Source organism: Oryctolagus cuniculus, chromosome 16 (genome assembly GCF_964237555.1).
Source record: "Oryctolagus cuniculus chromosome 16, mOryCun1.1, whole genome shotgun sequence".
Taxonomy (NCBI): domain Eukaryota; kingdom Metazoa; phylum Chordata; class Mammalia; order Lagomorpha; family Leporidae; genus Oryctolagus; species Oryctolagus cuniculus.
Window position 1 is genome coordinate 47566621 of NC_091447.1, and position 24223 is coordinate 47590843.

The 24223-nt window shown below is 43.0% G+C and overlaps 1 protein-coding gene and 1 long non-coding RNA gene across 8 annotated transcripts in view; one reads left to right on the top strand and one right to left on the bottom strand.

Moving 5' to 3' along the window:
- The window catches only part of RUNDC3B (RUN domain containing 3B), a 166064-nt gene that overhangs the window by 49609 nt on the left and 92232 nt on the right, over positions 1–24223 (bottom strand). For all 7 annotated transcript variants that reach the window (XM_008261795.3, XM_051853372.2, XM_017344326.3 and 4 more), the window contains one exon: positions 15570–15727. In XM_008261795.3, the coding sequence (XP_008260017.2) occupies positions 15570–15727 (158 nt within the window). The remainder of the gene's footprint in view (positions 1–15569; positions 15728–24223) is intronic.
- Positions 1–24223, top strand: part of LOC127492686 (uncharacterized) — a 76422-nt gene that overhangs the window by 28875 nt on the left and 23324 nt on the right. Inside the window, exons 3-4 of the long non-coding RNA XR_007922390.2 lie at positions 14733–14811; positions 15632–15786. This is a non-coding gene — a long non-coding RNA (uncharacterized lncRNA). The remainder of the gene's footprint in view (positions 1–14732; positions 14812–15631; positions 15787–24223) is intronic.

Consider the following 24223-nt stretch of genomic DNA (forward strand, 5'->3'; position numbering starts at 1 on the left):
ACGACACCTGCATCTAACATTACAGTACCTGAGTTCAACATCTGGCTGTTAATCCTTGCTTCAGTCTCCTGTTAATGCAGACCCTGACAGGCAGGAGTAATGGCTCAAGAAGTTGGGTTCCTGTCACTCATGTGTGAGACCCAGATTGCATCCCAGGCTCCCGACTTTCGCCTTGACCCAGCCTTGGCCCAAGTGTAGCCTCAGCTGTTGCAGGTATCTGGGGATGAGCCAGTCAATGGGAGTTCTCTGTGTCTCTTTGCCATTAATGTATATAAATAAAGGTTAGTTTAAAACTTTCCAGTTGCTAGCACATTAGCCAGTATTATTTCAAAGGTTATCCTTCAAAAAATAGAAATCTGTTATGATTTTGGTAATTCTACAGGATTCCTTAGCATGGCATATAAAGTCTTTCTCATCTGGCCATTGTCCAGGGCCCAAGACAGACAGACAGACAGACAGACACACACACACACACACACACACCTGCTCAGAAGCCACCATGCAGTCTTCTGTATTTACTGACTCTTTAATGTCTTTATGTTTTTACTTATGCCCTCTCCTCCACCCAGAACCACTTTCCACACTAGTCTGGCAAGTGTCTACATAAGCATCTCATCTCCTTCAACCCTTCCCAGTTCCCTTTTTCACAATGAAACCCTTTGTTTTCCAATGTGTGTAAACCACACAAACCTCTATCATAGCACTTGCTATCATCCTATTGCTATGGGCCGGTGCTGTGGCACAGTAGGTTAATTCTCTGCCAGCATCCCATATGGACACCAGTTCAAGTCCTGGCTGCTCCTCTTCTGATCCAGCTCTCTGCTATAGACTGGGAAAGCAGTGGAAGATGGCTCAAGCACTTGAGCTCCTACACCCATGTGGGAGACCTGGAAGAAGCTCCTGGCTCCTGGCTTTGGATAAGTGGTTCAGCTCCAGCCATGCGGTCAGTTGGGGAGTGAACCAGCAGATGGAAGACATTTTTCTCTGTCCCTCATTGCCTGTAACTCTACCTCTCAAATAAATAAAATCTTAAAAAAATCCTTTTGCTCTTATTTTATCTGTGTCCTCTATAAATGCTTTGAGGGCAAAAACTACAACAAATTTATTTCTATATTTTCAAAAGACTGGCTCAATAAGTATTATAATAAATACTGAATTATAAAATAGCACATCTTATCACTATCAAAATAAGTCATGGTCCACAGTTCTGAGTCTGAGGGACAACACAGAATCTTAAAGGATCTTCAGCAACTACTCTAATCTGGGGCCAGCACTGCGGCACAGCAGGTCAAACTGCTCCTGAGGATGCTGCATCCTACTGGAGGCCAAGTTTGAGTCCTGTCCACTTGCTTTCTGATCCAGCTCCCTGCTACTGTGGGAAGCAGTGGGTGATATCTCAAGTGTCTGAGCTACTGCAACCCACATGGGAGACCTGGACGGAGTTTCTAGCTCCTTAATCCTGGTCCAGCTCTGGCTGTCAGAGCCGTTTGGAGGGTAAACCAACAAAGATGGAAGATATCTCCCTTGCACTCTCCCATCACTATATGTTTGTTTGTTTGCTTGCTCGCTCCTTCCTTCTTTCCTTCTTTCCTTCTTTCCTTCTTTCCTTCTTTCCTTCCTTCCTTCCTTCCTTCCTTCCTTCCTTCCTTCCCTCCCTCCCTCCCTCTCCCCCTCCCTCCCTTTCTTAGCTATAATTGTTCTTTTCCTTTTTTAAAGATTTATTTATTTATTTATTTATTTGAAAGGCAGAATTACAGAGAGACAGAGGCAGAGAGATAGAGGTCTTCCATCTGCTGGTTCAGGCCCCAGAATGCTGCAATGGCTGGAGCTGCACTGATCCAGGAGCTTCTTCTGGGTCTAGTAAGCGGGTGCAACCTAGCAACCATGTATTCCCCCTTCCCTCCTTGTGGTTTTTGTCTTTATAAACCCTATTGCTTTGAGCTTTGAGGTCGAGAACTTTTTAGGGCATGAGTCTTCTTCTTTTTTTTTTTTTTAAGATTTATTTTACTTATTCGACAGAGTTACAGAGTGGTGGACGCAAAGGGAGAGAGAGAAAGGGAGAAAGAGAGAGAGAAAGAGGTCCTCCATCCACTGGTTCACTCCCAAAATGGCCGCAAAGGCCAGGGTTTAGCTGATCTGATGCCAGGAGTGGGGGCCTGCCCCGGGTCTCCCACATGGGTGCAGAGGCCCAACGACTTGGGCCATCCACCACTGCTTTCTCAGGCCACAGCAGAGAGCTCCTCCATCAGAAGTGGAACAGCCAGGACTCGAACTGGTGCCCACATGGGATGCCGGCACTACAGGCAGCGGCTTCAACAGGCTGTGCCACAGCATCAGCCCCATGAACCTGCTTTCTACTACTGGCAATAAAGGACCGTCAATTATATCAAATCCTATGTTTGCACTCACTCAGGCACAACAGGCTCAAGCCTACTGTCATTTACAATCTCTTTTTATAAGTCTAAAAATCCATTTCTAGGCCTTGATAGTAATGTTTAGCCAATTTAAAGCTACTGTTCTGTTTATATGACTCTTGTGGCTCCATACATAAGGGCTACCCTTTCTCCCTGACCTTGCTCCTTTTCACCTCACAGGTGGTACTGATGCTCATAATGCAATTTCCTTTCAACTGGTGGATGTCACTATAACACATATAATCCTTGGACCTAAGGACTTAATATTTTTTTTTTTGACAGGCAGAGTGGACGGTGAGAGAGAAACAGAGAGAGAGAGAAAGGTCTTCCTTTTCCATTGGTTCACACCCCCAATGGCTGCTGTGGCCGGTGCACCGCGCTGATCTGAAGTCAGGAGCCAGGTGCTTCTCCTGGTCACCCATGCGGGTGCAGGGCCCAAGGACTTAGGCCATCCTCCACTGCACTCCCTGGCCACAGCAGAGAGCTGGCCTGGAAGAGGAGCAACCAGGACAGAATCCGGCACCCCAACCAGGACTAGAACCCGGGGTGCCAGCGCCGCAGGCAGAGGATAAGCCTATTGAGCCGCAGCGCCGGCCAGGACTTAACATTTGTGGTTCCACGTACTGCTAAACAACTCCAAAAGTCTACAACATGAAACATTTTTTAAATTTTACTAAGGCAACACATTTGAAGCCCATGAGACAGTCTAGCAAAACTAGCTGCATCAGCTCTTGATATGGTTTCCATGTGTACCCCCCCAAAGCATGAACTTAATCCCCAAGAAAGCAGTGTTGGAAGGTGGGGCCTAATGAGAGTGGTTTAGGTTCTGAAGGCCCCACCTTCATGAAAGGATTAATTCCAGCTTTAGAAGAGCTTAGGGGGCTGGCGCTTTGGCACAGTGGGTAAAGCAGCCCCTTGCAGTGCCAGCATCCCATGTGGGTACTGCTTTGAGACCCGGCTGCTCCACTTCCAATCCAGCTCTCTGTTATGGACTGTGAAAGCAGTACAGGATGACCCAAGCCCAAGCCCTTGGGCCCCTGTACCTGCATGGGAGACCCAGAAGAAGCTCCTAGCTCCTGGCTTCAGAGCAGCTCCAGCTATTGCAGCCAACTGAGGAGTGAACCAGCAGATAGAAGACTTCTCCCTCTCTCTGCTTCTCCTTCTCTGTGTAACTCTTTCAAATAAATAAATAAATCTTTAAAAAAAACAACAACAAAGGTGAGCTTAGGCTGCAAATTACATCTCGGGCTCACTATTGTGGGCTCACTCTCCTGTCCTCCCACTTTGGAACAACACAGCCCAGTGGCCCTCACCAGATGCTGGTACCAAGCCCTTGGGCTTCCCAGCCTCTAGAGGCATCGGCCAAGTGAATCCCTCTCCTTTATACATTACCCAATCCTAGGCATTCTATTAAAGCAGCAGACAACAAACTCAGATAGCATCATAGTGAACCTTCATTACTTTCCACTTACGCTTATCGGCTGATGTGTTGTAATTCTTAATATGTAGTCCAGTGTTCTTTGTGATATGGCACCCAGAGGAAATGCTACGCCAAAACTGTCATGAAAACAAATATTCTAATGCATTGTAACTGAAGTAGCACCTTGACAGTAGGGACTCCATTTTGGAGCACTTGAGACTGCATTCTGGGAAAGTAACCCCCCCACCATGAGACTCTGGTCTGAAACTATGATCTCAAATAGTCGGACAATAGCAGTGCACTACATCACCCTTGGCAACGCACAAAAACCCCCTAGCATGATCGCTCAAGCTTAAAAGTAGAAAGGTTGTACCTGGGTTACCTGGGCTAATAATGAAGATGTGATTTGTCTATGTCTTAAGATCATAATTACTGATTGTAAGGTTTTAGCAACCTCTTAGCAACCGTGTATTCTCTCCCCTCTCCCGATTTTGCGGTTTTTGCCTTTATAAACCCTATACTTTAGTTCCTTGATGCTCCTCTGTGCTTGCATGTTCAGAGAGCACCAACATGCTGGATCAATAAATCCTTAACCCTTTGCTGGTTGCATGAGAGAAAGTCTCTTGGTGTCGTTCTTCAGGCGGTGGGCGTTTTCGGACCCTAACATAACTAAAGTAACAGAGAACTTTATGTTAATGAGCAGAATGACTAGGCAAAGCCCTGAATGTCAAAGATAAGAAAGTGATAAAAGATAATGGTGTTTCCTTACTCCACCCACTCACTGCCTTGGGCAACTAAGATTAAAGTTACCTACCTCCAGCTTCTCTTAACTACTGTTTTTTTAAATTATTTTTAAATTAAATTTTTTTTTTAAAATTAGTTTTTAACAGATTCAAGAGGAATAAGACTATCTCCCATTAACTTTGTTTTTACCATTGGTCTCTGCCCTGGACTAAGACAAATTCAACAAGGGTAGGAATTATGTTTTATTCAATTCTATCATTAGCACCTAAAACTGGGCCTAACTCACCATATATTCTCAATAAATATTTGTCAAATGAATGAAGGAATGTTGGAGAAGCTGCAAAAGCAATTTAATACCAAAATTTCATAGCACTGGAAAATACCTATGTGACATATATATCCTAACTTCTTTATAATGTTAGGATAAAATGTTCTTCATTTATGTGGTTTTATTTTTTTAGACACTCAATCACAGGATACAGATGCACTTTATGTAATCTTCAAATCACACATTTTCAAAGAAGCTAGGCATCCCAAAATTATAATTTATTTACCTGTGACATATGCTTTTAAACTTTTTATTTATTCGAGAGGCAGAGGAACACAGAGAGCTCTCATTTACTGGCTCACTCCCCAAATGCTCACAAGTCAGAACAGGGCTGGGTCAAAGTCAGGAACCAGGAATCAATCCAGGTCTCCCATGTGAGTAGCAGGAAATCAACCACAAAGCCATCACTGCTGCCTCCCAGGGTCTGCATGAACAGGAAGCTGGAGTCAGGAGCTGATATTCTTACCCAAAAAGTTAAACTCAAATCTAACTAAGTCTCTCAAAGCAGCAGTGGTTTTCAACACTTATTACACTTCAGAATTCACCTGACACTAACCTTTAAGAAAACAAGGCACCAATGATTAATTTATAACAAAATCAGATGATTCAACCACCATCCCTCACCACCACCCTAATTTAAATGGCAGATAAATCCCAACTCCTTAAAGGAATGACTGATGCCATAGGTAGAGCAGGAAATATACAAAAACCAGCTCGTGGTATCTTCTGCTGGTAAGCAACGACGTTATCAAAGATAAATAGGTCACGTCAGAAAGGAACATGACAGGTCTTCATCTGGACAAAGATGGGACAATTTGAGCATCAAAAACAAAAAGGAATGGAGGTGATTGCAGCACAATGAATACAGGCATTTCTGTTGTAATGCAATAGAAGCAAGCCATGTTCTGCAAGATCACATGGCAGATAACTAGTTTTATTAGTGTACTAGGGGTTATCAGCACACAGCTCAAAGCCTATTCAACTTTCTAACTACAACACCAACAAAACCAATAATGATCCTAACAAAAAGATTTCTTAAATTCCTACACAGTAAAGAAACACTACAATAAATATAGACTTTGAACAACAAAGTAAAAGAATTGGTTAGAAGAGGGTAAGAAAGGGTTAAGGTTGCTGGAGTTGAGCAATGCCTTAAAGGCATTAAAGCATGGGAACAAGCACCTCCAAGAGTTAACCAGAATCCAAGGAATGCAGCAAATGAGTATTGTGCATGGCACAAGAACACCACCTATTGGTGGACTGTAGTATTTTGCATTCCGCTGAGATGCATTAACCCTTCAGGGAAAAAACTGCTTGTCACATTGATTTCCTTTCCAGAGTGATATCACCACTGCATTTATGAATCTTATATGAGCTAATTCCTATTTTAGAAAAGATTACATCTGACAAGTTCATAATTGTTTCAAAAGTAAAACAGAGAAAATTAAAAAACAAAATCTTCATCTCACTGGTAACCATTAGGAAGCTGGACATCAGCATCCCACTCTAAAAACTGATAATATTCTGTAAGAACTACTTCATGGTAATCTCTGGAGAACCTTACTAATTTATGATGGAGAGTTATTTTTCATTTATAATTCCAGACAGCAAGTGTGCAAAGAATGACAATAGGAAATCACTATCTTACAAGCCCCAATTAATTAAATGATCCCCCATGGTTCAAGCCATTAGATCAAAGGTAGATGGGATTTTTTTTTATTTTTTTGACAGGCAGAGTGGACAGTGAGAGAGAGAGACAGAGAGGAAGGTCTTCCTTTGCCGTTGGTTCACCCTCCAATGGCCGCCGCGGCCAGCGTGCTGCGGCCGGCGCACTGCGCTGATCCGATGGCAGGAGCATCCTGGTCTCCCATGGGGTGCAGGGCCCAAGCACTTGGGCCATCCTCCATTGCACTCCCGGGCCACAGCAGAGAGCTGGCATGGAAGAGGGGCAACCGGGACAGAATCCGGCGCCCCGACCAGGACTAGAACCCGGTGTGCCGGCGCCGCAAGGCGGAGGATTAGCCTAGTGAGCTGTGGCGCTGGCCAGATGGGAACTTTTAAAAGGAGTAATCAGGATGTCACCATCTGAATCTGCAGATCAACCTCAGAATCAAAGTGGGACAACTAGCACTTTTCCTAATATGGTTCAATACACAAGCATACAGCACCACCTGTACAATATTCTTGCCAAAAAAGTTCAACTCAAATTTAACTCAGCCTGTTAGATGAGTGGTCTTAGTCCTGACCACATATCAGAAATCAACACATATTTGCCTGGATCCCAATCTTCACCAATTAAATCAGCACCTCGGGCTGGCACTACGGCCCAGTAGGTTAATCTTCGGCCTGTGGCTCTGGCATCCCATATGGGCACCAGTTCTAGTCCCAGCTGCTCCTCTTCCGATCCAGCTCTCTGCTGTGGCCTCGGATGGCAGTGGAAGATGGCCCAGGTCCTTGGGTCCCTGCACCAATGTGGGAGACCTGGAGGAAGCTCCTAGCTTCTGGCTTTGAATCGGCACAGCTCTGGCCGTTGTGGCCATTGAGGGAATGAACCAGCAGATGGAAGACCTCTCTCTTTGTCTCTACCTCTCTCTGTAACTCTGTCTTTCAAATAAATAAAGTAATATCTTTAAACAACAACAACAAAAACCCAGTTAACTTTACTCAATGTCTGACTTCCAGCCATGATTCAAAAAACCAACTATAAAAGGCCTTTTATTGTTTAGAGAAGTAGAGAAATTGGTTATGGGTGAGCATTAGAAGGAAAAAAGAAAGTTCCTAATGTTATCAGGTGTGATTACGGGACAAAATATCCATATTTTTTTACAGATGTACCGTAAAAGATGTGGTGATGGAAGGACAGATTTACTTCAAAGATAGTTGCACAAGAAAAAAAATGACAAAACAAATGTAACACTCTCAGTAACTTTTCAAGTCTACAATCCTCTTGTGTTCAATTGAAAATTTCTAAATAAAAATGTTAAATAGCTTTGGAGTTAAAAAGTCAATTTGAGGCCAGCGCTGCGGGTCACTTGGCTAATCCTCCACCTGCGGCGCCGGCACCCCAGGTTCTAGTCCCAGTTGGGGTACTGGATTCTGTCCTGGTTGCTCCTCTTCCAGTCCAGCTCTCTGTTGTGGCCCAGGAAGGCAGTGGAGGATGGCCCAGGTGCTTGGGCTCTGTACCCGCATGGGAGACCAGGAGAAGCACCTGGCTCCTGACTTCAGATCAGCGCAGCACACCAGCCGCAGCGGCCATTGTGGGGTGAACCAACGGAAAAAGAAGACCTTTCTCTCTGTCTCTTGCTCTCACTAAGTCTGTGTGTCAAAAAAATAAAGTAAAATAAAATAAAAAAAGTCAATTTGAAGGTTTTTTTTCATCTCCATTGTGGTAAACTACACACAATGTATTCCATCTCAATGGTGTTTCAGTGTAGTATAGTTCATTAAATCCATTCATAGACTGAAATTGTAGCTTCATAAATTATCTATTCCTTTAAAATGCCCCAGGAACTGAAGAAGTATGTGCTGCCCTTGCGGGAAAGTGTTCTGCATTCTCTGTCAGGTCCAGCTGGCTATGACACTGAGCCCTCCGGTTCCCTCCTTGTCTTTGTCTGCTTGTTCTACACACTTTTGAGAGGAGACTACTGACGTCTCCAACTATTATTGAAGAAATGTCACTGTCTCCCTTCATTTCTGTTATTTTTTGCTTCATAAATTTTGATGGTGTTATTAGGTGGGTAAATGTTTATAGCAGTATTTGCCTTCTTGCTACAATAAATCTTTTATAAATATATAATTCCATCTTTGTCTCCTGTAACCTTTATTTTCTTTCATGTCTACTTTGTCAGACATTAGTATAATCACCCCTGCTCTCTTTTGACTATTATTTGCATGGAATATCTTTTTCCATTTGGCCGTGTCTTTGATAAAAAGTGAGTCTCTTGTATGTAGCACATAGATAAGTCATATGGTTTCATCCTTTCTGTAAATTTCTGGGTTTCAATTGAAGAGTTTTTATTTATACTTAATTATTGATAAGGAAAGACTTCTGTCATTTTGCTATTTGTTTTCTATATACCTCTTGGCTTTCTTTTTTTTTTTTTTTTGGACAGGCAGAGTGGACAATGAGAGAGAGAGACAGAAAGGTCTTCCTTTGCCATTGGTTCACCCTCAATGGCCACTGTGGCCGGTGTGCTGCGGCCGGCACACCACGCTGATCCGATGGCAGGAGCCAGGTCTCCCACGGGGTGCAGGGCCCAAGTACTTGGGTCATCCTCCACTGCACTCCCTGGCCACAGCAGAGAGCTGGTCTGGAAGAGGGGCAACCGGGACAGAATCCGGTGCCCCAACCGGGACTAGAACCCGGTATGCCAGCGCCGCAAGGCGGAGGATTAGCCTAGTGAGCCGCGGAACCAGCTATTTTCTTTGATTTTAATCATGGGGATAACACACCAGGGTCATAATCACGACATATAAGTTTAATGTCAGTAATATACAGAAACTCTGCTCCTACCCATTTCAATTACTGATGCTACAAAATTGCATCTTTAAACATTGTAAGCCCCGTAACATTAAAACTAACAATTCTTTTAAATGTGTTTCTTTCATAACTTTCATAGAAAATAAAACATAGAGTTACAAAACAACAGTTCAAAAAAAAAAAAGCTACAGTAATGCTTTTAGATTAGCAATTGTCAACTGTAAAGTTGACCCTTAAACACGAGTTTGACCTGAGTAGATCCACTTACATGCAGATATTTTTTGAGATTTGTGACAATTTGTAAAAACATGCAAATGAACCTAGCCTAGAAATATTAAAGAAATTAAAAGTACCCAGCACTGTGGCACAGGGGTTTAAGCCACTGCTTGCCATGTTGTCATCCCACACAGGAGCTGGTTGCTCCACTTCCAATCCAGCTCCCTACTAATGTGCCTGGTAAAGTATAAGATGGCCCAAGAATTTGGGCCCCTGCAACCACGTGGAAGACCCTGATGGCCTAGCCCTGGCTTTGCAGCCAACTGGGGAGTAAACCAATAGATGGAAGATCTCTTGCTCTCATTCTCTCCCTCTTTCTAGCTTTGCCTTACATGTATATAAGTAAATCTTAAAACAAAAAAGAAATTAAGAGAAAGGTGTGTCATGATGCATAAAATAAATGATAACAGTTGTCATTTACTGTCACAAAATGTATGCACATTATTATTCAGGTAAAAATTTACCAAAACTTACACAGACAAATATACATGGTGCCATTTGCTATCTAGAAAAATGCAAATAAATGTCAAGATGCAGTATTACATCATAAATCATATAAAAATGGCTACAGTACATAGTATACTAGTCAGAATTCTTTTTTTTTTTAAGATTTATTTTATTTATTTCAAAGAGTTACGGAGAGAGGTAGAGAGAGAAAGAAAAGTCTTCCATCTGCTGGTTCACTCCCCAGATGGCTGCAACAGCTGGAGCTGCGCCAAATAGAAACCAGGAGCCAGGAGCTTCTTCCCAGTCTCCCACGTGGGTATAGGGGCCCAAGGACTTGGGCCATCTTCCACTGCTTCCCCACGCCATAGCAGTGAGCTGGATTGGAAGAGGAGCAGCTCGGACTAGAATAAGTGCCAACATGGGACGCCAGCACTTCAAGCCAGGGCTTTATAACCCATTGCACCACAGCGCCGGCCCCTAGTCAGAATTCTTTTTTTTTTTTTTTTTTTTTTTGCCAGGCAGAGTTAGACAGTGAGAGACAGAGAAAGAGTTATAGACAGTGAGACAGAGACAGAGAGAGAGGTCTTCCTTCCGTTGGTTCATTCCCCTAATAGTCGCTATGGCCGGCGCTGTGCCATGCTGGTGCAGGGACCCAAGCACTTGGGCCACCCTCTGCTGCCCTCCAGGCCACAGCAGAGAGCTGGCCCTAGTCAGAATTCTGTAGCTATCTCCTGTTGCTATTGTGGTGAGCTCAAGTGTGGCATTCCCATAAAACACCATGTGACACTCATCACTTCTGAGTGAACAGTTCCCCTCTCTAGTAAATCATGTATCACAGTAAGAAGTGATTTCTCAGGGCCTGCATTGTCTGCACCCAATATGGGCACCGGCCTGAGTCCCAGCAGCTCCACTTCCCAGTGGAAGATGGCCCAAGTTGCTAGGACCTCTGTCATGCATGTGGAGACCTGAAAGATCTTGTCTCCTGGCATCAGCCTGGCCCAGTTCTGGCTGTTGTGACCATCTGGGGAATGAACCAGCAGAAGGAAGATATTTCTCTCTCTCTCTCTCTCTCTCTCTCTATTTCTTTATCTCTCTCTCTCTGTAACCCTGCCTAGAATTCAAAAGTGAATTTCTCAAAATTCAGGAAAAAGTACAGGTAGATATTTGGCCTAATGGTTAAGATGCCACTTGGTATGTCCACATTGCCTATTTGAGTACCTGTTCCAATCCCAATTCCACCTTCCTGTTAATGTGCACCCAGGGAAGCACTATGTGATGGCTCAAGTGATTGAGACCGTGCCATTCACACAGGAGAACTGGATTGAGTTTCTGACTGTTGTCTTCAGCCTAACCCAAGCCCTGGCCCTTGCAGGCACTGGGGGAATGTATTAGCAAATGGCAGCTCTCTCAGTCTGCATCTCTCTTTCTGCTTCTCAGATAAAAATAATTTTTTTATTCTTCCACTATACCTGCCCTTCCTCCACACTCTCACCCCTCCTCCTCCTCCTCCCCCTTCCCTTCCCAGTCCCATTCTCCTTTAAGATTCATTTCCAATTATCTTTATATACAGAAGACCAAGTCTATATTACGTAAAGATTTCAACAATTTGTGTGTGCACGCACACACACACATACACACATAACTGTCTGAGAACAAGTTTTACAGTTAACTCTCATGATACAACTCACTGAGGACCGAGGTCCTGCATGGGAAGTTAGTGAACAGTGACTCCTGTTGTTTATTTACCACTCTTATGTATGACATCAGTGACTACCCATGGATCTTGACACAAGCTGCCTAGGCTATGGAAGCCTTCTGAATCCACAAACTCTGTCAATATTTAGACAAGGCCATAAGCAAATAGAAGTTTTCTCCTCCCTTCAGAGAAAAGTACAGCCTTCCTTGATGGCCACTTTTTTCCACTAGGATCTCACTCACAGAGGTCCTTCATGTAGAACACTTTTTGCCACACAGTCTTGGCTTTCCATGCCTGAAATGCTCATGGGCTTTTCAGACAGACCAGGATGCCTTAAGGACTGATTCTGAGGTCAGAATGCTACTTAAAGCAATTGTCATTCTATGAGTTTGCTGTATGGACTGCTTCCCATGTTGGAACATTATCTCCTTTTTCATTCTATTATTATTACCAGACACTTGATCCTATTTATATGATCACTTCAACACTTACCAAAAACCTCAGGGAAAACACATCTGATATAACTTACTGACTGATTTGCAGCATTTGAAATAAGATAAAACACTTTGGATTTTCTACTTATCTTTCTGAGTGAATTTACTGAGGTAATTTTATGTTGCAGTAAATCAAAATGGGAAAAAACATTCTTTGCACATCTTCTTTTTGCTAGTTATACTTTCCTGATACCATGTAATATTCCTAATGACTCACAAGAGGAATCATTTTGCAGATGAAGAAACACAGGCTTTAAGACATAATTTAGACAGTGCTTCTAACTGGGAAGTGTTGAACTGTTATATGAACACAATACTGATGTGCAAGAAAGCTTCAGGATGCTCCTATACCACTCCATAATAACTTGGACTCTACTGTCCAAACCACAGAATGTTCAGATTTTTGAATATTCAAAGACTACTTTAACAGTAACTCAACATACATCTAACCATTAAGAAACATGTTAAAAGAATAAATGATAACAGAATTTGAATTACCCTAGAAAAGATAATCACTAAAACATAGAAGCAGTTACTATGTGCCTTATATTCTACGTGGTAACAGTCCTCTTCTGACCTATTCCTTCATATACTTTATTTTTTAATCTCTCCTTGGCCACTTCTCTCTTCTCAGGATTAAAAAAGAGGAATTTCAGCACCCAGTGGTGATTGCAGATTTTCCTAAGTATCAATAAAAATTCTCAGCAATATAAGCAAAAAATGTTCATTCTCTCCCTAAAGATACAAAAATGTCCATACTATTTTACATCCTAAAGCTGATTATTCAGTTAAAGTTGAAATTAATAAAATGCATTGTGAACACTAACAAAGGAAGTTACCTTACTCTCCTGTTCAGTAAACTTAAAAATGTGTTTTTTGCACAAAAGATCTTGTAAGAATCCAATTTACATATACCTACATCCCTATATAAAGAAGTAAATCTAAGTTCTAAACTCAGGAATAGTCTAATTCTAATCAGTGGCCATAATTTTTTATTTGTTGCTCTTGTAACAATATTTTAGTTAAAATCTCCTTAAAGGTATTAAAAACATATTTCCTCTGCAAAATCAAGATAATCTTCTATTACAGAAGTATGACAAAAACATAATCTGGGTAGTTTATTTTCTCAAACTAAAGTTTGCAAGTCTGTTTCCTTTTAAATTACCAAAAAGAAAACAATCCATTAAAATTCAATTCTTCACATGAAAAAATATTTTCATTAAAAAAACAATTTTTGATTATTCTAAGTTAAAAGCATTTAGATAAACTATTAGCATTACTGGCAAAATAAAGATTATCTTCAAAATCTTTTCTTTGTAAAGAAATAGCCAGAAGTTTCTATTGTTTCACTTCGATATTTTACATTCTGGTTAATGGAAGCAAGGGGCTACAGAAGTGTTACCCTGCCCCTCACGGAGTGATGCCCCAAAGGAAGACATCTTTACAGTATCAGAAGAAAATGAAAAAGTAATATGCACACAAAACTCTGCTCGAGATACAAATTCCTAGAAATTATTAAACATTTTTGTTCCCTAATAAGACTTTCTTACTTAACAAACTTTAGGCCGGCGCTGTGGCTCACTAGGCTAATCCTTTGCCTGTGGTGCTGGCACCCCGGGTTCTAGTCCCGGTTGGGGCACTGGATTCTGTCCCGGTCACTCCTCTTCCAGTCTAGCTCTCTGCTGTGGCCTGGCAAGGTGGTGGAGGATGGCCCAAGTGCTTGGGCCCTGCACCAGCATGGGAGACCAGGAGGAAGCACCTGGTTCCTGGCTTTGGATTGGCACAGCGCTGGCCGTAGCCGCCATTTTGGGGGTGAACCAATGGAAGGCCTTTCTCTCTGTCTCTCTCTTTTTCTCACTGTTGTAACTCTGCTTGTCAAAAAAAAAAAAAAAAAAAAAAAAAAAAAAAAAAAAAACTTTACAGTATCTCCTTATAAATTTTATATTAGTTACAAGATGAACAATAGTAATGGCACAGAAGAGGAAAAGAACACTTTAACCAATGGTTAATTAACATCACTAATAAAGGGCCAATGGACTTCTTGACAAATACGGCAGAGAGCACAGCAATTCTGTCATAGCTCAGCCCAAAATGGGAAGCTCAATCTAACCACGAGATAAAAACAAATTCAGGGACATTCTACAAAATGATAAAATAATAAAAATCCTGTATATTTCAGAAATATCAGTCTCACATGAGACAAAACACTGAGAAACCATTCTAAGTTTAAAAGTGACTGGAGAGACTGACTACCGATGGAAAACATGATTCTGAATTGCATCTGGAACCAGAGAGACAAAAGCAGTAGGAAGGAACACAATCTGCAAAAGTGATGAAATTGGGATGTGAGTTAAAGTTAAGATTGAAGTATGGTATTGATTTACATTTCTTAAATTGAACTTCACTCATAAAAGTCAATCTCTCTGTTCTTAGAAAAACCCACTGAGGCAGGAAGGCATCAAGAGATCTGGGATATGCAACCTCTCAGCTGACCAGACACACGTCTATGGAAGTGAGTGAAGGGAGAGTTACAGGGCACAAGGCAGACAACTGGTCCACACAGGCAAGGGCACACGTAGGGCTTCTTGGCACTGTCCCTACAGGCACTATCCCTACAGTGAAAGGCTGAAATCATTTCAGAAAAATAAACTCAACCTTATCATTAAATAAATATTAACAACTGATGGTTTTTACTGTAAACAATTACTTTATAAAAGCAAGTTTGACCTAATGATTAGTACAAATGCATTGAACAGTGACAATTTTAGGAGCTTGTACCAGAATGTGACTCATATATTACAGTTTTCTCAATCAATAAAGCTGTGCTACAAATAAAGAGCCAGCCATACTCATTTGTGTACAGGGATTTTCTGGTATAATCTGGTAACACTTTATGCCCCAGCACTGAATTGTGAGTGGCACTGGTCTAATGTACCATCTTTTTGCAACCAATCAAGAGTTAAACAAATCAATGCTGTAAAAACTGTGTATAAGCATTTGGAAGAATCTATACCAAACTCTAAGAGCTGACTTTGGGTAGCACAACTAAAGGTGATTTTTATTTTTATTTTCTTCTTATATTTTCTAATGCTTAGTCAATAAACATAAACCACTTATGTAATAAGAAAAGTAAACCTCTAAAAATATAATTGAAAAATAATTTAACAGCATGCAATCAGATTCCTTAGAATTTGGGTCATATGTACAAATACAACATTTTGTCTTAATGGTTACATATTGCCAAAATTTTTCTAAAAGAATCTCACTTACAGTTGATCTTGAAGTTCCACAATTATATACTCTAATTGTTCTTTCTCTAATTTATGGGCCAGATCAGAGTCTTCAATCCTTTGAAGTAGTATTTTATTCTGGGAGACGGATTCAGACAGTTGGTTCTCTCGAAGTCTTAAGAGTTCTTCAAGATAACCCTGGAAATACAGTATCACCAAGATACAGCAACTGCAAAATTCTAACAGATATCTGGACGGTAAACATGGAGTAGCTTAAATGTTATATCTGTCTATACTGGAATGTGACATTTTCAAAGTATTAGTGATGAATTAGTAAAAAAAAAAAAAAAAACAAAACAAAACACGGTTCTAGTTAAATAAAAAAATTTAACATATAATCTCCAAAATTTAAAATTATTCTTTAAAACTTGGAATATGTTTGAAATTTAAGTCAAAAGTTAGTTTAAAATACTATAAATTCTAAGCTACACAACAGTGATGCCTATTAGCACCAAAACACAGCCCTGGCTGGCGCCGCGGCTCACTAGGCTAATCCTCCACCTAGCGGCACCAGCACACCGAGTTCTAGTCCCAGTCGGGGCGCCGGATTCTGTCCCGGTTGCCCCTCTTCCAGGCCAGCTCTCTGCTGTGGCCAGGGAGTGCAGTGGAGGATGGCCCAAGCGCTTGGGCCCTGCACCCCACGGGAGACCAGGAGAAGTACCTGGCTCCTGCCTTTGGATCAGTGCGGTGTGGCGGCCGCAGCGCGCTGGCCGCGGCGGCCATTGGAGGGTGAACCAACGGCAAAGGAAGACCTTTCTCTCTGTCTGTCTCTCTCACTGTCCACTCTGCCTGTCAAAAAAATAAAAATAAAAAACAAACAAAAAACACAGCCCTGATTATAGAATGACCAGTTAGATATCTGCTTCTCTGTGTTTTTTTTTTTTTTTTCCAGAAACACGTACACACTACATTTTAGCACCAACATGGTACTGGAAGACAGGCTTAGGGACTGTTCTACATCTATATGTATCAGCTTTGTATGCGTGGGCAAGTTACTTAACTTCTCAGATGTCTCATCATCTAAAAATTAGGAACAGTAAGAGTACCTAATTGGACAGATGAAACGAATCAGTACAGGTAAACTACTAAGAACAGTGCAATGTGTGAGTTATTATCTAACAAGTCATGGATATGAGACTACTTGGCTTGATTCTCTCACCTCCTACTCATTTATTCATTCTTTGTCCTGCTCTGCTTTCTGAACCTTTAAACTGAATTTCTGAATTTAGAAAATCCTGGTTTGAATTCCAGTAGCTCTTTCACGTTTTCTGCTTCTTTCTTTCTGATGGTAGCCTTTTTTTTTGCAAGGCAGTTAGACAGTGAGAGAGAAAGAGAGAGAGAGTTATAGACACAGAGTTATAGACACAGAGTTATAGAGTTATAGACAGAGAAAGGTCTTCCTTCCATTGGTTCACCCCCAAAATGGCCAATTTGGCCGGCAAGCTACACCAATCCCAAGCCAGGTGCTTCCTCCTGGTCTCCCATGCAGGTGTAGGGCCCAAGCACCTGGGCCATCCTCCAGTGACTTCCCAGGCCACAGCAGAGGGCTGGACTGGAAGAGGAGCGACCGGGACAGAATCTGATGCCTCAACTGGGACTACAAACCAGGGTGCCGGCGCAGCAGGTGGAGTATTAGCCTAATGAGCCAAGTCACCAGCCAGCTTATTCTTTTTAGTTGCAAAGTGCTTTTTTTTGCATTTTTTCATTTTTTAAATTTTATTTAATGAATATAAATTTCCAAAGTACAGCTTATGGAGTACAATGGCTTCCCCCCCATAACTTCCCTCCCACCCTCAACCCTCCGCTTTCCCACTCTCTCTCCCCTTCCATTCACATCAAGATTCATTTTCAATTCTCTTATATACAGAAGATCAGTTTAGTATATATTAAGTAAGATTTGAACAGTTTGTACCCACATAGAAACATAAAGTGAAAAATACTGTTTGAGTACTAGTTATACCATTAACTCACATTGTACAACATATTAAGGACAGAAATCCTACATGAGGAGTAAGTGCACAGTGACTCCTGTTGTTGACTTAACAAATTGACACTCTGGTTTATGGCAGCAGTAATCACCCTAGGCTCTTGTCATGAGTTGCCAAGACTATGGAAGCCTTTTGAGTTCACCGACTCTTATCATATTTAGACAAGGCCATGGTCAAAGTGGAAGTTCTCTCCTCCCTTCAGAGAAAGGTACCTCCTTCTTTGATGACCCATTCTTTCCACTGGGATCTCACTCGTGGAGATCTTTCATTTAGGTTTTTTTTTTTTTCCCCCAGAGTGTCTTGGCTTTCCATGCCTGAAATACTCTCATGGGCATTTCAGCTGGATCCGCATGCCTTAAGGGCTGATTATGAGGCCAGAGTGCTGTTAGGACATTTGCCATTCCATGGTTCTGCTGTGTATCTCACTTCCCATGTTGGATCATTCTCTCCCTTTTTGATTCTATCAGCTAGTATTTGCAGACACTATTCTTGTTTATGTGATCCCTTTGATTCTTAGTCCTATCATTACGATCAATTGTGAACAGAAATTGATCACTGGGACTAGTGAGATGGCATTGGTACATGCCACCTTGATGGGATTGTATTAGAATCCCCTGGTATGTTTCTAATTCTACCATTTGGGGCAAGTCCGATTAAGCATGTCCCAAATTATACATCTCTTCCCTCTCTTATTCCCACTCTATATTTAACAGGGATCACTTTTCAGTTAAGTTTCAACACTTAAGAATAACTTGTATTAATTACAGAATTCAACCAATAGTATTAAGTAGAACAACCAAAAAAAATACTAAAAGGGATAAAGTATTGTTGCTCCCCCTCTTCATGGAGGAACGACACTAAACCCTGCCTAGGCTTCATATCCGAGTTACGGCACCATTATGTCGCTCCCCGTCTTCATGGGGGAACGACACAGGACCCTGCACTGTTCTTTTGTCTGCTCGGCCCTCCCTGGGTTTGCTGCTGGTTCTTCCCGGGTTGGCTACCATCCCTTCCACCTCCGTGGAAGGGTGGTTCCCCCTAGCCACTTTCCCCACTTCCGCGGGGGAGCGGCACACCGCCGGCCGGCTCTCTCGGGGGCTGCACAGGTGTTCCTTCAGATGTTCCCCTTAGATGTTCCTGGTGCAAGTTGTCTCTCTCCTCCTTTATAGTCCTCTTCCGCCAATCCCAACTCGGCTGCCCACACGCCAAGTACGCTGCTCTCCTCCAATCAGGAGCAGGATCAGCTCCTGGAGGTCATCACTCAAGTTGGCAAGAGGCAGCTGCGTAGAAGCTGTTTCCTCCTCTCCCAGCGCCATATTGTGGGAGAGCAGATGCATAGAATAAGTCTTAATTCCAGTAACTTAGTCTAGTCCGAGTTGCTCCCCACAGATCCCCCTTTCTTTTTATTTTTTGGCGTTGATACACGCCTGTCTTCGGTGCCCCGCGGCACACACTCTGTTCTGCTTGCTAGAGTTGCCCACAGGTGCTTACAAGCCCTACCAATCAGGCAAACCGAATCCGGGTTCTCTCTTCGCCATGTTGTGAGGAGGTTTTTAGGCGCTGATGCGTGCCTGTGTTCGGTGCCCTGCAGCGCATGCTCTGCTCTGCTAGAACTGCCTGCAGGTGCTTACAAACCCTATCAATCAGGCAAACCGAATCCAAGCCTTCTCATTGCCGTATTGTGGGGAGACTTATTGGTGTTGATAACGTGCCTATCTTGGTGACCTGCAGCTCATACTCTGGTCGAGCTGCCTGCTGGTGCTTACCGCCTAATCAGGCAGACCGAATCCAAGCCTTCTCATTGCGGTATTGTGGGGAGACTTATTGATGTTAATTCGTGCCTGTCTTCGGTGACATGCGGCGCATAAGCTGCTAGCCGCCCGCAGGTGCTCACCACCTCCCTAATCAGGCAGACTGAATCCAAGCTCTCTCATTGCCATGTTGAGGGGAGGCCTTATTTTTCTCTATTTCTCTATCTCTGGGCATTCCTATTTCTCTCATTTTACTTCTAAACTTCTGTTTCTCTTATCTCCGCGGCTTCCCGGCGCCCGCCCCGAGGCTGCTTCTCGGCGGCTTCCCAGCTCTGAGCTGCTTCAGCCCACGCTTCTCTCATCTGCGCGGCTTCCCGGCGCCTGCCCTGTGGCGGGCTCCTGGCTCCACGCGGCTCGGCTTCGCACGCACACTCCGCGGTCTCCACGCCCTTCGCGTCTGCACCACGGCCTCGCTCCAGCCCCGCGTTCCCTATCTATTCACGCCCCGTGCTCTCTCTGCACGCGGCGGCTTCCGCGAATCACACAGCGTAGCTCACATTTCCGCCACCGGCATTCAGTCCAAGTTCCCCGGACTAACCTGGCGAATTCCAACCTGGCAGCCCACGTCTCTGCCTCTGGTTCCAGATTTTCGCCTTTTGCTCCCCGGGCTGACTTGAAGAATTCCAAGCTGGCTTACGTCTCCGCCTCGGCCTGCACTCGCGGCTTCATCCTCCCTAACATTTTTCTCTACCCGGTATGTTTCCCTAAGTTTTCTTCCAACAATATTCCTCCCTCATTTCTCCTGGCCTCTCCCCACAGTCCGTATCCAAGTCTAAGTTTCTTATAGGTTTCACTTTCACTTTCAACCTGCAGTCCGTATCTGAGTCTAAGTTTCTTCTTGCTTTCACTTTAAATCCTAACTTCTTTCCCACAGTCCGTATCCGAGTCTGTTTGTTCTAGCTTTCACTTTCGCTTTCGACCTTAGAGATTTCTCCCAGCTTCCCCCCCGTAGTCTGTATCCGAGTCTATGCCTAGGCTTTCAATAGCTTCTTCCGGCACCTTTTTCCGTCCGGCTTTTCCCTAGGCTCTTTGCTAGTCTCTCTCTCCGGTAATTTCCCACTTCTTCCTGTTTCTTCCCTCCTAGGTTTCCTATCCGAGTCACGGCACCATTATGTCGCTCCCCCTCTTCGTGGAGGAACGACACTAAACCCTGCCTAGGCTTCATATCCGAGTTACGGCACCATTATGTCGCTCCCCGTCTTCGTGGGGGAACGACACAGGACCCTGCGCTGTTCTTTTGTCTGCTCGGCCCTCCCTGGGTTTGCTGCTGGTTCTTCCCGGGTTGGCTACCATCCCTTCCACCTCCGTGGAAGGGCGGTTCCCCCTAGCCACTTTCCCCACTTCCGCGGGGGAGCGGCACACTGCCGGCCGGCTCTCTCGGGGGCTGCACAGGTGTTCCTTCAGATGTTCCCCTTAGATGTTCCTGGTGCAAGTTGTCTCTCTCCTCCTTTATAGTCCTCTTCCGCCAATCCCAACTCGGCTGCCCACACGCCAAGTACGCTGCTCTCCTCCAATCAGGAGCAGGATCAGCTCCTGGAGGTCATCACTCAAGTTGGCAAGAGGCAGCTGCGTAGAAGCTGTTTCCTCCTCTCCCAGCGCCATATTGTGGGAGAGCAGATGCATAGAATAAGTCTTAATTCCAGTAACTTAATCTAGTCCGAGTTGCTCCCCACAAGTATTAAGTTGCACATATTACAATAGTCAGGACAAGGGCTGATCAAGTCACCATTTCTCATAGTGCCCATTTCACTTCAGCAGGTTTCCTTTTGGGTGCTTGGTTAGTTGTCACTGATCGGGGAGAACATACGATATTTGTCCCTTTGGGACTGGCTTATTTCACTCAGCATGATGTGTTCCAGATTCCTCCATTTTGTTGCAAATGACCAGGTTTCATTATTTTTGACTGCTGTATAGTATTCTATAGAGTACATATCCCATAATTTCTTTATCCAGTCTACTGTTGATGGGCATTTAGGTTGATTCCATGTCTCAGCTATTTTGAATTGAGCTGCAATAAACATTAAGGTGCAGACAGCTTGTTTGTTTGCCAACTTATTTCCTTTGGGAAAATTCCAAGGAGAGGAATGGCTGGGTTGTATGGTAGGGTTATATTCAGCTTTCTGAGGAATCTCCAGACTGACTTCCACAGTGGCTTAACCACTTTGCATTCCCACCAATAGTGGGTTAGTGTCCTTTTTTTCCCCACAAGCTTGTCAGCATCTGTTGTTGGTAGATTTCTGTATGTGAGCCATTCTAACTGGGGTGAGGTGAAACCTCATTGTGGTTTTGATTTTCATTTCCCTGATGGCTACTGATCCTGAACATTTTTTCATGTGTCTGTTGGCCATTTGGATTTCCTCTTTTGAAAAAAGTATATTGAGGTCCTTGGCCCATCTCTTAAGTGGGTTGTTTGTTTTGTTGTTGTGGAGTTTCTTGATCTCTTTGTAGATTCTGGTTATTAACCCTTTATCTGTTGCATAGTTTGCAAATATTCTTCCCATTCTGTCAGTTGCCTCTTCACTTTCCTGACTGTATCTTTTGAAGTACAGAAACTTCTCAATTTGATGCAATCCCAAATGTTAATTTTGGCTTTGACTGCCTGTGCTTCTGGGGTCTTTTCCAAGAAGTCTTTGCCTGTGCCTATATCTTCCAGGGTTTCTCCAATGTTCTCTAATAATTTGATGGTGTCTGGTCGTAGATTTAGGTCTTTAATCCACGTTGAGTGGATTTTTGTGTAAGGTGTAAGGTAGGGGTCTTGCTTCATGCTTCTGCACGTAGAAATCCAGTTTTCCCAGCACCATTTACTGAATAGACTGTCCTTGCTCCAGGGATTGGTTTTGGACCCTGGATCAAATATAAGTTGGCTGTAGATGTTTGGGTTGATTTCTGGTGTTTCTATTCTGTTCCATTGGTCTATCCACCTGTTTCTGTACCAGTACCATGCTGTTTTGATTACAACTGCCCTGTAATATGTCCTGAAATCTGGTATTGTGATGCCTCTGGCTTTGTTTTTGTTGTACAAGATTGCTTTAGCTATTCGAGGTCTCCTGCGTCTACATATGAATTTCAGCATCATTTTTTCTAGAACTGAGAATGTCTTTGGTATCTTGATTGGTATCATATTGAATCTGTAAAGTGCTTTTGGGAGAATGGACATTTTGATGATGTTGATTCTTCCAATCCATGAGCATGGAAGATTTTTCCATTTTTTGGTATCCACTTCTATTTCGTTTTTTAAGATTTTATAATTCTCATCGTAGAGATCTTTTACGTCCTTGGTTACATTTATTCCAAGGTATTTGATTGTTTTTGTAGCTATTGTGAATGGGATCGATCTTAGAAGTTCTTTCTCAGCCATGGTATTGCCTGCGTATACAAAGGCTATTGATTTTTGTGCATTGAGTTTATATCCTGCTACTTTGCCAAACTTTCCTATAAGTTCCAATCGTCTCTTAGTAGAGTTCTTTGGATCCCCTAAATAAAGAATCATATCGCCCACAAAGAAGGATAGTTTGACTTCTTCCTTCCCAATTTGTTTCCCTTTAATTTCTTTTTATTGACTGATGGCTTTGGCTAAAACTTCCAGAATTATGCTGAATAGCAGTGGTGAAAGTGGGCATCCCTGTCTGGTACCAGATCTCAGTGGAAATGCTTCCAACTTTTCCCCATTCAATAGGATGCTGGCCGTGGGTTTTTCATAAATTGCTTTGATTGGATTAAGGAATGTTCCTTCTATACCCAATTTGCTTAGAGTTTTCATCATGAAAGGGTGTTGAATTTTATCGAATGCTTTCTCTGCATCTATTGAGATAATCATATGGTTTTTCTTCTGCAGTTTGTTAATGTAGTGTATCACACTGATTGATTTGCAAACACTGAACCATCCCTGAATACCATGGATAAATCCCACTTGGTCTGGGTGGATGATTTTTCTGATGTGTTGTTGTACTCTATTGGTGAGAATTTTATTGAGGATTTTCATGTCAATTTTCATCAGGGATATTGGTCTATAATTTTCTTTCAATGATGCATCTTTCTCTGGCTTAGGGATTAAGGTGATGCTGGCTTCACAGAAAGAATTTGGGAGGATTCTCTCTTTTTCGATTGTTCTGAAGAGTTTGAGAAGAATTGGAGTTAGTTCTTTAAATGTCTGGTAGAATTCAGCAGTGAATTCATTTGGTCCTGGGCTTTTCTTTGTTGGGAGGGCCTTTATTACTGTTTCAATTTCTTTCTCAGTTATGGGTCTATTTAGGTTTTCTATGTCTTCATGGTTCAATTTAGGTAGGTTGCATGTGTCCAGGAATCTATCCATTTCTGATAGCTTTCCCTGTTTGCTGGCATACAAGTCCTTGTAGTAATTTCTGATGATTCTTTTTATTTCTGTGGTGTCTGTTGTTACATTTCCTTTTTCATCTCTGATTTTATTGATTTGGGTCTTTTTTTAATTTTTTGACAGGCAGAGTGGACAGTGAGAGAGAGAGACAGACAGAGAGAAAGGTCTTCCTTTGCCGTTGGTTCACCCTCCAATGGCCGCCACGGCCGGTGCGCTGCGGCTGGTGCACCGCACTGATCCAATGGCAGGAGCCAGGTACTTCTCCTGGTCTCCCATGGGGTGCAGGGCCCAAGCGCTTGGGCCATCCTCCACTGCACTCCCTGGCCACAGCAGAGAGCTGGCCTGGAAGAGGGGCAACCGGGACAGAATCCGGCGCCCCGACCGGGACTAGAACCCGGTGTGCCAGCGCCACAAGACAGAGGATTAGCCTAGTGAGCCGTGGCACCGGCCCGATTTGGGTCTTTTCTCTTCTTTTTTTAGTTAGTTGAGTCAATGGTGTATC